The sequence below is a fragment of the Schistocerca serialis genome, chromosome 5, assembly GCF_023864345.2.
Source record: "Schistocerca serialis cubense isolate TAMUIC-IGC-003099 chromosome 5, iqSchSeri2.2, whole genome shotgun sequence".
NCBI lineage: Eukaryota > Metazoa > Arthropoda > Insecta > Orthoptera > Acrididae > Schistocerca > Schistocerca serialis.
Genome location: NC_064642.1, coordinates 245,941,304 through 245,954,251, shown reverse-complemented (window position 1 = coordinate 245,954,251; position 12,948 = coordinate 245,941,304). Strand labels below are relative to the sequence as shown.

Sequence of the window (12,948 nt, the reverse complement as noted above, 5' to 3'; positions counted from 1 at the left end):
TCCTATGGCATTATCTTGTGGGGTAATTGTAGTCATATACATGAAATCCTTTTATTGCAGAAGAAAGCCATTAGAATAATTACGAATTCTTCACATAAGGCTCACTGCAAATCCTTATTACTGAACAAAAAATCATGACAGTAATAAACCTGTATGCATACAACGTCTTATTCTATACGAAGAAGAACCTACAAGATGTGAAATGTAGAGAAAATGTACATTGTTACAATACAAGACGCCTCAAACACATATACATGCCTCACCACAGTTTATCAAAGTCAATAAGTAGCTATGAAGTCATAGGGCTCAAACTATTTAATAAGCTGCCCCATGCTATACAGGATCTTCCTGATCATACATTCGAAGAAAGGCTGCATGAATGGTTAATTGCCCACCCATTCTATGACATCAATGAATTCTTCAACTATAAAATGCAGTAATCCAATAGACGACCCACTGTACATTTACTGTAATATAAGCTAAAATATTTCAGTAGTCAATACTTTATCACACTGTATTGTAAATTGTATCTTCATTTGACATTGCCAATTGCTGTAATGGCCTAAAGACAGTAAAATCTATATTCTTATTTTTATTATTATTGTTGTTGTTGTTGTTGTTGTGGTCTTCAGTCCTGAGACTGGTTTGATGCAGCTCTCCATGCTACTCTATCCTGTGCAAGGTTCTTCATCTCCCAGTACCTACTGCAACCTACATCCTTCTGAATCTGCTTAGTGTATTCATCTCTTGGTCTCCCTCTACGATTTTTACCCTCCATGCTGTCCTCCAATACTAAATTGGTGATCCCTTGATGCCTCAGAATATTCCCTACCAGCTTATCCCTTCTTCTGGTCAAGTTGTGCCACAAACTTCTCTTCTCCCCAATCCTATTCAAAACTTCCTCATTAGTTATGTGATCTACCCATCTAATCTTCAGCATTCTTCTGTAGCACCACATTTCGAAAGCTTCTATTCTCTTCTTGTCCAAACTATTTATCGTCCATGTTTCACTTCCATACATGGCTACACTCCATACAAATACTTTCAGAAACGACTTCCTGACACTTAAATCTATACTTGATGTTAACAAATTTCTCTTCTTCAGAAATGCTTGCCTTGCCATTGCCAGTCTACATTTTATATCCTCTCTACTTCGACCATCATCAGTTATTTTGCTCCCCAAATAGCAAAACTCCTTTACTACTTTAAGTGTCTCATTTCCTAATCTAATTCCCTCAGCATCACCCGACTTAATTCTACTACATTCCATTATCCTCGTTTTGCTTTTGTTGATGTTCATCTTATATACTCCTCTCAAGACACTGTCCATTCCATTCAACTGCTCTTCCAAGTCCTTTGCTGTCTCTGACAGAATTACAATGTCATCGGCGAACCTCAAAGTTTTTATTTCTTCTCCATGGATTTTAATACCTACTCCGAATTTTTCTTTTGTTTCCTTTACTGCTTGCTCAATATACAGATTGAATAACATCGGGGAGAGGCTACAAACCCTGTCTTACTCCCTTCCCAACCACTGCTTCCCTTTCATGCCCCTCAACTCTTATAACTGCTATCTGGTTTCTGTACAAATTGTAAATAGCCTTTCGCTCCCTGTATTTTACCCCTGCCACCTTTAGAATTTGAAAAAGAGTATTCCAGTCTACATTGTCAAAAGCTTTCTCTAAGTCTACAAATGCTAGAAATGTAGGTTTGCCTTTCCTTAATCTTTCTTCTAAGATAAGTCGTAGGGTCAGTATTGCCTCAAGTGTTCCAGTATTTCTACGAAATCCAAACTGATCTTCCCCAAGGTCGGCTTCTACTAGTTTTTCCATTCGTCTGTAAAGAATTTGTGTTAGTATTTTGCAGCTGTAAACTGATTGTTCGGTAATTTTCACATCTGTCAACACCTGCTTTCTTTGGGATTGGAATTATTATATTCTTCTTGAAGTCTGAGGGTATTTCGCCTGTTTCATACATCTTGCTCACCAGATGGTAGAGTTTTGTCAGGACTGGCTCTCCCAAGGCCGTCAGTAGTTCCAATGGAATGTTGTCTACTCCGTGGGCCTTGTTTCGACTCAGGTCTTTTAGTGCTCTGTCAAACTCTTCACGCAGTATCGTATCTCCCATTTCATCTTCATCTACATCCTCTTCCATTTCCATAATATTGTCCTCAATTACATAGCCCTTGTAAAGATCCTCTATATACTCCTTCCACCATTCTGCTTTCCCTTCTTTGCTTAGAACTGGGTTTCCATCTGAGGTCTTGATGTTCATACAAGTGGTTCTCTTGTCTCCTAAGGTCTCTTTAATTTTATTATTATTATTATTATTATTATTATTACTGCTACTGTTACAACGCAGAAAATGAAAGCAAAATCACGTGGGATGTTATAAAAAAAGAAACTGGAAGAGGCAGACACACTTATAACAATATACATATCTGAGATGGGAATAAAGTAATAGAATGTCCTCAGGAATTTGTTAATTTTGTTAATGATCATTTTTTTATTTCTGATATTGCGGAGAAGCTGCAGCAAAATCTTCCTAAAACACATGCAGCACCCACAACAACTTACACCGCAAGCATAGTGATGATGTTCCCAAGAACAGAGTTTGGAGTTAGGAATTCAGTACAACAATTAAAAAATAAAAAGTCAGCAGGTGTAGATGAAGTTCCTGTCTCTATTCTGAGTGCGTGCGTATATAGCATCCAAGCCCAATTAACAAACACAATAAATGAACCCTTTATTTCAGGGCTTTTTTCCAGGATACCTAAGGGATACACGAGTGCTGCCCTTCTAACGAAAGGTAATATTGAAAGCACTAAAAACTATAGGCCATTTTCACTGCTACCTTCATTCTCAAAAATAATAAAGCGGTCATGAAAGAGAGACTGATAAAGCTCTTGATGGATATGATTGTGTTGCAGACATTGTTTTAGACTTGTCCAAAGCTTTTGACACTGTTAATAGTAAAATACTATTGAGCAAGTTAGGAGCACAAGGTACAAGAGGCACAGAAAATGAGTGCTTTCAATCTTAATTTAAAAACGGGTTGCAAGATCACAGGATGCAGCAAATCCAGGTTGTGAGCATAATCCACATTTGTAATAAACTGCCTCTCCACTAATGAGAAGGTGATTAATTTTGTTGAATCTTGGCATAGCTTAAGGTGACATTCCAAGCTTGCAAAAAAGTTGTACAAATTGTTCTTTAGTGATGTTAACAGCCTCATAAAGATCTCCTCCATAATGCTTCATGTGTTAGGGACTTCCCCTACAAGCTTTCATGTTGCACCTTCATGTTTTATAATATCATCTACACATGATTAGGTTACTGTTTCATTCTTTTTTCCTCTCTCAGAAATCATCAAAGTACTTCTTACATGTACAAACTGTTGTTTGTCTGCCTACATGCCCTAGCCACCTACATTTCAATTTAATTGTAGTCATAATTAAGTCTTCCACCATGGTCTGTTCCCTGACTCATTGGTTTGTTTTTCTATATTTCCTATTAAGCCCCATTCTGCATCTCTCATTGTTCACTGAACATCCCTCAGTATTTCAATGGTTTAGTACTTAAAATCCTTGTGACACTGCTGTGGGTTGATAGTACTAGCATTGATTGCAAGCACTCCTTTTCAGACACTTGAGAAGCTCAGATTTGAAAACTGTTTAATTTATTAGAAGCAGCCACACCAATTTTACTCTTGTGTTCATTTCTTTTCCAGTTCATTCATTCATTCTTGTAAACTATCTTCAATACAAACAATGTAATTTTACTGTTTATTTACACTATTTTCTGTTCACTGTATAGATTATATGTTACTTTAGTATTACTGCAATCAATTTTCAGTCATATTTCCAAACATGTTAGAGCAAGTGAATATAAGTATTTAACCAAAATTTTATTTTAATTTAAAACAAAATAGCATCACATATGAATACGAACAAAAGTGCTAACATAAAGTACAATGCGTGTAAATGCTGAATTAGAAAATTAATCTAAATTGCTAACCAATAAATGTTGTATTCTGCAGGGAAAATCATATAGAAGTGAGATTTTTGTACGCATTTAATTTTTGTGATTTGCGTGCTACACTTGCACATTTCACTAATACTTAGAACATGTCAAATTATTTGTATTTTATGTACTTATTTATTTACAAGTTTTGTAATTCTGCTTCTACTGCCTGCTGTTGTACCTTCAAGAGTAACACTAATTCTGTGGCTGTGTGGCAGTACTGCTATAATTTTGTCAATTTTCTTTCTGATTTCTCTGTTTTAGACCTCATCCCTTTCTCCAACAATAATAGTGCTAATAACAGCATTTCACTGGATGATGTGGAAATGGAAGAACAGTTCAGTGATACTGATAAATATCCCTGACTGAATTTCTTTGAAATTGTAAAATATCTCTCCTTACCTGCAGCTATTGACTCTCAGAGTTGTAAATTTTTGTTGTATGTCTTGTAAGTCTGTATCATCCTTATCATATGTCTTATATACACAGAGTGTCTGTCCCAAGAGTTATCAGGCTCACTTTCTGTTGTATTTTTGCTTATATTTGCAATTTTGTTTTTGCAATGTGTAGTGGAGCCAGCTCTAACAAATACTGCTTATCACAAAACTTTCACTTGAAGCCTATTGCCTATGGAAAGTATCTGTTTGTTTCCCATTACCATTAAAATGATTTCTACATCAGATTTTTAGGTGTTATTTTTTTTAAAGTGGTACCAACTTAGTCTAGTGCAATATTCATTTTATCAATATGTATCAACAGGGACAGTAAAATTCTAAGAATTGCCAGTACTCCAGCCTTGATTAACATTCTACCATGCTCCGTGCTGCCTGCTCGTGCCGTGCAGCATCAGCACTTTAGTTGCTGTTGGAGTACTATTTATTATTTTTGTTTTACTCTCCCTGTTATGAAATATTGTTAAAATGAATATCACACTAGAGTAATTTGGGATTGGTATGTCAAGTAAGCATGTAAAATTCTGCCTTAAAATAATTTTGCTTGTGACAAGAAACAAACAAATCCTTTCTATTGAAAATGGATGTCACATGAAATGTGTGATGTGCAGTATTTGTTTGTGCTGACTCCATCTACACATTGCAAAGACCTCCCAAAATGCCAGAGAAAATGCACTTGATGACTCTTGTACCTGTATATACCTGAGTGTGTCTGTACATAGAACCATATTTGTTTGTGAAAGGAAAATTTTCATTTTTGTTTTGCTTTTTACTACAGTTCATGCACACAGGACACACATATGTACAAGAGGGGAAATCAAGGGAGGGAAAGAGTATTTTGGTACAACGGATGAGCAGTGAGACTAGAGGCAGTAGTGTTATACATAGGAAAGTGTAAAAAGGGTTTATTTTACAAGTATATCCATATGAAATATACTATTCAGTCATAAGCAAACAGTAGCTCATCTATTAAGAAGGAATTTACAAATCTTTTGAGTAATTAAAGAAACAGTTGTTCATTACAAGTAATACATTTCATCTTTTGATTTAATACTATGAATCATTCTCTGTCACTATTGCCACATGTAAGAACACATTTAGAAAATGCTCCAGGCTGTGTTTCTTCAACTTCTGCAACCATGTCTGTTTCATATCGACTGACAGTGTCAGTTGATTTACTTTCATGTTTACCTGTGGAAACATCATTGCTTCTATCACTGTGACTATCACTATTCAAATCACTTCCCACGTGTATGATCATCACCAGTGTTTAGTCCAATAATCATTCACTTGAAATGTACTGCTCTTCAGTTTTCTTTATGCTCTCACAGTGTGTCTTCCAGTCTTATTTTGTTGTGAAAGAACTTGTTCATTTATAAGTTTTAGTAATATGTCTATTCAGATTGCCACGTTAAGTTCAGAAACACTGTTCTTGATACTTGCTCATATCAGCACTATAGGATTTAATTCTGGATGATACAGAGAAAGTCGTAATATGGCATGACTGTGTTTGATTAAAATACTGTCTGTTTTATAAGCACCCTGGCCTGGTTTGTTCATTTGGATCACTGAATATAACTGGTGTCTCAGCATGTCCTTGTGAAAAAGAATTATCTTCTATGTTAACCAGGAAATCATTTTCAGCACACCCTATAATGAGTTGTTACTCCACCTGTACAACAAGTGTCAACATATGTCTCATCCGCAAAGACAATTGGACGACACTCACATCTGTACTCTCTGATACTTTTCAAGTAAGTTATTTGTTTTTACCTGATACGACTTTATTCTGCTTGTACACGAATCTTAGAATTCAAAGAATTTTGTGAAGTGTGCTTATACTTCCTTCGGTATTTATTGAACTCTCTAATTTTGTATACCTTTTCTTTAAATTGGATCTCCTTTCTTTGTAATGTAGAAATTATTTGCCATGTGGAGACAAACATGTTCATTAAAATTGCCTAGACTGAGCCTCCAAGATATTTTTGGCATTTACTTATGTGCGTCGAACATGTTGAGAATTCATCTGCGTGGACTCTTTCCAGTTCTCTCTTGGTTTGCCAGATGGAAGTAAATGAAACACCAGTTGCTTCATCTACTCATTTCAATGTGGATTGTAGTCTCATTGGAGCATGTAACTCAGCTTCTTTGTTCATAAACTGGTAGACGTATTCAACCACTTTGCAGGTTTGACTGTGAAGAATTTTTCCATTTAACTTGCTTTGTACTAGTGGCATCTTCAACTTTGAATGTGATCTCCCAGAGTATTTCCAACTGTCACTCCACCTGACATGATAGCAATACATCTGATTGTGGTGATCAACTGAGCAGGGCCAACTGCACATCTTGTTTACACTGTAAAGTTCTGTTTGCATGAACTGTGTACATGAATATATTTTTTGTATTATTTACTGAATGTAGGGCCACTTCAGTATATATATCTGTGATATTTGTTAGAGGCTGCAAACCTTGTAATGTGTGTATATGTCAATTATTGTAAATGTTACTTCAAAGAAACTCTAAATGGACCAATATGTGAATCCACAGTCAAACCATAAAATTGCTAGTCATTTTGTGGAAAGTGTATTTCTGTATATGTATTTCTTTTGTTACTTCATGTGAATAAATGATATTGAAATAGAATATTTTTTTTAATATAATGTACAGAGAACTTACAGTTAAATATCACTTTTGCAAAGTATTAGAAACTGTGATGTTCATACTCCTAATAATTACTTATCTAAAGCTATTTTGGTACACTGTTAATTTGTAGAAGTGTTATATTTTTGTGTATAATTCAAGAAAAAAGTTTGCTCAACTTAACAGTTATTTATGATGACCATCTAATGTGTTTTTTGATAGTATTATGATTAATGAAGTATATAAAGGTAGTAAAATCTGCATTTGTATTGGATAAAAACCCTTAGTTGAATTGATTCATGACACTATCAGAAGCAGTGAAAACAAATTGTAGAGTTCACAGTTCAGTTTTTGGTCTTTTTTATGTTTGTCAGATAAACTTCCAAAGATAAGCATTTCCTGTTGCACCATTGTTCAACTGAAGATGGCCAAAAGCTGAAATTTCAGTTTATATAGCTGAACTCTCAGTGATATCCCTTCAGTTCAGTTGCTCCATAAATAATTATTATCACAAAGTATAAGATTCTTTATTTTCCATTATACTTTGTATTGAAACAGAGAGACTTCTTTATGTAAGAACTTCGTTTATTTTGAACTCTGCTTTCGTCTGTAAGAACTACACATGCTCACAACAAGAGCTCAACCCATGTAGCATTTGTTTTTGCACAATACCATGTTGAATGTTTATTTTGACAAAGATAGGATATATTTCATGACTTGATCTGCCATTTTCTGCTTGGTGACCAGCTTTGGTTAAATTACTGCTGGATGTACCATTCCAGTTCCTGCCTTGGACAGCAAACTGCCATGTTGTATCCTGGAAGAAACTCAAACAGCATCAAAACAAACAAATATTATCAAACTAAAAATTAAAATTATAACTTGCTTCATTCTAATCAGCTTACTCATTTAGTATGTGATCTCTCATTCCCTACGGGGTTAATACCAAGTTAAAATACATATAAATTTAGCCCCTCACATATGCTGCACCTTCCACCTTTAACTGCATTAGCTATACTCAATTTCTTTACTTGAGTCACTTGCCCTTTTTCAGTTAACTCGAACAGTTGCCACGCCAGGTAAGTATATAACCACTAAGATTTTTATTGAACAAATTTAAAAAAAGTTACCAGTTAATTCGAGAGCCACCGTATGTTTTACTATGAAAACTTGATGACACTACAACATCTGCTTATTATCCATGATTATTGTCAATAAAGAACAAGTATGACACATGACAAAAACCTTTGCATTCAGTAATTAATAGTAACTACAGAGAAAAGATGCAACTTAATTCATCAAATGAATTACTTATGCATGTTTCTGTAATTTATTTCTCCATCTACTATTGTGGCGAAAAAGAAGAATTTGGTCCATGAAGGTATCATTGGGATGGAATCTGGAACAGTGGTAACTTTTTGAAAATTTATAGAAATCACTCTCCATTTAATTCAGTCTACAGAAAGAATACACTACCATCTGATGTAGTCTGCTACCTTGTAACTGTTATAAGTAAAGAGCTTAACATGAATATCCTCTCTACACTCGACGCTTGAGATTGTGTGTAGCTTCTCTGTGCTACTAGTCAAAAATAGGCGATTTTAGTAGGGAAAAGTAATTGTTTGAAGCATATTTTATATGAAAGTATGTTCCTTTACATCTCTTTCATTTTGGTAATTTAGGATTTGTGATCTGAGGTTTTGTAGTTCAGTTACCTGAATTCTTGTTTTTATCATGACTTCTTCTTTTAAGTGCAAAACAACGTATTTTTTGTGTTAAACAAACACCTGAAGTGGTAATCTGTAGGCCTGATTTTTGTGGCTTTTAAGAAGTGAAAATTTGTACAATAAATTGAGTTAAACGATTTAGTTCTTTTCTCAAGTGTTAAATTTATGTTGCAAACATGTGATAAGTGTTAATGTTGCCGTAGTGTACTCAGTCAGGTAGCTGTATGTGAAGATTGTGGATTGCTGTTCCATTGGGATGATTGCTGTAGGAAATTGAATGGGAACTCAGTGAGGCTCTCCATGGAACTATAGGCTCTGAAAAAAGACGAGAGAATTGCTGAACAGGAAGCAAAGATTTGTGCATTTCAGGCGGAGTTAACACTGTGTGAAATTTGAACTAGATAGTTTCAAGGGAGAAAAATATTGAGGAAACTGGGCAAAGATAACAAATAATGGGTGAAAGGGATAGCTCTTCTACTTCTTCAACTACATTTAAGCTTCCAGTAACGAATAAGTTTGACATTTTACCTGAAGTAGAAGGGGAAGAGCCTCAGCCAGCTGTAGGTCACAGTAGGGTATAGCAGATTTTTCTCAAAGAAACGAAGCATGCTTTGGTAACAAAAGAGGCTGGAAAGAAAAGAGTCTTGCTGGTAGGTAGTATCCATGGCAGGTGTGTAAGGCGGATGGTACAGAACAAATTAGGATCAGGGCATAAATGTTGTAAAGCTAAGTTATAGCCTTAGCCATGTGACAGAGAACTTAAGGAAGGTGTGTAAGGATTTTGATAAAGATGATCAATTGATGATAGTAAGTGGACCAAGGAGTAGGAACTGCAGCATTGGGGTTAACATGTATGGAATAGGTGTAGCAACTGCAGACACAAGTTTGAGTTCTGCAACTGGGAGATGGGTATGACCAGAGACATAGCTTACACCTCAATAAGGGAGAGAAAGATAGATTTCTTGCATAAAATGTGTGTGTGTTTGTGTAGGGGGGGGGGGGGTTCTATCATGTAAAGCAAGATACCTGTGATTATTGATGTCAAGAGAGTATCAGTTTTAGTTTAGAGTCAGAATGCAGGCATTTGTTATGAAAGAAGTTACAATAACAGAAACCCCATAAAATGCTTAAGAATGCACGAAAAAGTAAGGTTAGTTGATCTCATCTGAATATTAGTTGATTGAGTAATATAATACAAGAGCTTCTTGTCTGTCTGGGAGATTTAGAGTACAGTGAAGAAATAAATAAATTACCTGAACACCCCATAACCACATGGTCAGAGAAGCTAAATAAACACATTATAATCTTGCATCTTACTCATGTAGAACTAACATAGAAAAAAGAGGCATTGTTGCATATATATAAAGACAGAACACAGGTCAAAAACATTGAAACAAGTAAATTTCTTAGAGTTCAGCATATAGAAGTAGTTCTCTTTTATTTTCAACTGTATATAGATACCCACTGGGAAATTGTGAATTGTTTATGAGGCATTTGGATTCCATATTATGCTGTCTGAGCAACAACCAGTCAATAGACTGTAGTGATTTCTAGGTAGATTTTCTAACATTCTGATAGGAATTATGCCTGGGAACCTTATTTGGCTCCTACAGTTTGCTCTCAGCAATTAACTTTCCAACACAGGTGCATAAATACAGTATAACTCAAACTGATAATGTGTACCTTGGTGAAGTTCAAAAGCGAGAAAAGAATGGTATACCAGTTACAAATGCTCTCTTTGAACATAATCCACAGGTAGTTAGGACAACAAAGACCTTATAGCATACATTTGTAACATTGCTGGGAATGTGAGTAAATACAATCATTTAAAACTGTTAAATAATAATGTTCACTTGGAAATGTCATTGAGTACTCTCACCAAAAATGAATAATAAAAAAAAGTTCCTCTATTAGATACACAACTCAGTGTGCTTGTACTGAAAGTGTTGACTGAAACTAATAAGAATGAAAATGTCAATATAGTTCTCGAGTGATGTAAACAGAGCAGTAGAATTTAATACTCAACTGTTAGATCTTCATAACTGCTTTGCTGCTGATGTCCGTTGTCCATAATATGTTGCAGTAAGAAATTGTAACAATCATGCCACATTGGGAAATTGATCAGTGAAAGTTCAGGAGTTGCAATGAATTATTTTATTACTGCATAGATGGTGTGCAGGAGTGAACATTTGGCATTACAAACTGACTACATCTTGACACTCCAAAAACTGGCTGCAATCTGTGTAATGAATATGCTATTTATACTTTTAGTAACAATCAGTAGTATTGTTTAGGATACAAATTTGCAAAATTACAGTAGAAAATTAATACAGAGATAAACTGTGAACAGTATAATGTAGGTACATTATTCTCTGATGAGTATCTGTAGGTGGTGTGTGAACTAAACAATTTAGAAGTGTGAAACAAGATAATATACATAAATTAACAATGTGAATTACATTTGATTAATACATAAACAAAGTATAAGTTGTGTCATTTTTCTAATATAAATTGAAGTTAGAAACTAATTACAGTATCATTTAATAGTAGCCACATTGTTCAAAATGATTGCTAGAATTGAAAATCAGTGTGTGTTTACATTTGTAATAAAAGACTGCATAATTTCTCTTTAATTACAAACAATGTTCACATATTCTACTATTATATTGCCAGTGAACATTGGTAGTCATTAAAAAATTTAGCTGATTAGTGACTTCATTGTCAACAAAAAATATTCCTACCAGTTACAGTGTCTGTATATCTACATCTACATGATTACTCTGCAATTCACATTTAAGTGCTTGGCAGAGGGTTCATCGAACCACAATCATACTATCTCCCTACCATTCCACTCCCGAACAGCGCGCGGGAAAAATGAACACCTAAACCTTTCTGTTCGAGCTCTGATTTCTCTTATTTTATTTTGATGATCATTCCTACCTATGTAGGTTGGGCTCAACAAAATATTTTCGCATTCGGAAGAGAAAGTTGGTGAGTGAAATTTCGTAAATAGATCTCGCCGTGACGAAAAACATCTTTGCTTTAATGACTTCCATCCCAACTCGCGTATCATATCTGCCACACTCTCTCCCCTATTACGTGATAATGCAAAACGAGCTGCCCTTTTTTGCACCCTTTCGATGTCCTCCGTCAATCCCATCTGGTAAGGATCCCACACTGCGCAACAATATTCTAACAGAGGACGAACGAGTGTAGTGTAAGCTGTCTCTTTAGTGGAATTGTTGCATCTTCTAAGTGTCCTGCCAATGAAACGCAACCTTTGGCTCACCTTCCCCACAATATTATCTATGTGGTCTTTCCAACTGAAGTTGTTCGTAATTTTTACACCCAGGTACTTAGTTGAATTGACAGCCTTGAGAATTGTAATATTTATCGAATAATCGAATTCCAACAGATTTCTTTTGGAACTCATGTGGATCACCTCACACTTTTCCTTATTTAGCGTGCTACACCATACAGCAATCTTTTCTAAATCGCTTTGCAACTGATACTGGTCTTCGGATGACCTTACTAGACGGTAAATTACAGCATCATCTGCGAACAACCTAAGAGAACTGCTCAGATTGTCACCCAGGTCATTTATATAGATCAGGAACAGCAGAGGTCCCAGGGCGCTTCCCTGGGGAACACCTGATATCACTTCAGTTTTACTCGATGATTTGCCGTCTGTTACTACGAACTGCGACCTTCCTGACAGGAAATCACGAATCCAGTCGCACAACTGAGATGATACCCCATAGGCCCGCAGCTTGATTAGAATTCGCTTGTGAGGAACGGTGTCAAAAGCTTTCCGGAAATCTAGAAATGCAGAATCAACTTGAGATCCCCTGTCGATAGCAGCCATTACTTCGTGTGAATAAAGAGCTAGCTGCGTTGCACAAGAACGATGTTTTTTGAAACCATGCTGATTACGTGTCAATAGATCGTTCCCTTCGAGGTGATTCATAATGTTTGAATACAGTATATGCTCCAAAACCCTACTGCAAACCGACGTCAATGATATACGTCTGTAGTTCGATGGATTACTCCTACTACCCTTCTTAAACACTGGTATATTAAGTATACTTGAATGTGATGTAATCATGA

General features: G+C 35.6%; 1 protein-coding gene across 5 annotated transcripts in view; it reads left to right on the top strand.

Annotated features, from left to right (window-relative positions):
* Positions 1-12,948, top strand: part of LOC126482298 (transcriptional protein SWT1) — a 342,452-nt gene that overhangs the window by 277,685 nt on the left and 51,819 nt on the right. For 3 of the 5 annotated variants that reach the window (XM_050106314.1, XM_050106315.1, XM_050106312.1), the window contains one exon: positions 2,755-3,692. The exons of 1 other annotated variant lie outside the window; for it this stretch is intronic. In XM_050106314.1, the coding sequence (XP_049962271.1) occupies positions 2,755-2,885 (131 nt within the window). In that variant the 3' untranslated portion in view covers positions 2,886-3,692. Of the gene's footprint in view, positions 1-2,754; positions 3,693-4,286; positions 7,106-12,948 lie in introns of those variants that run through there. One more of the 5 variants, XM_050106313.1, reaches the window with a different exon arrangement.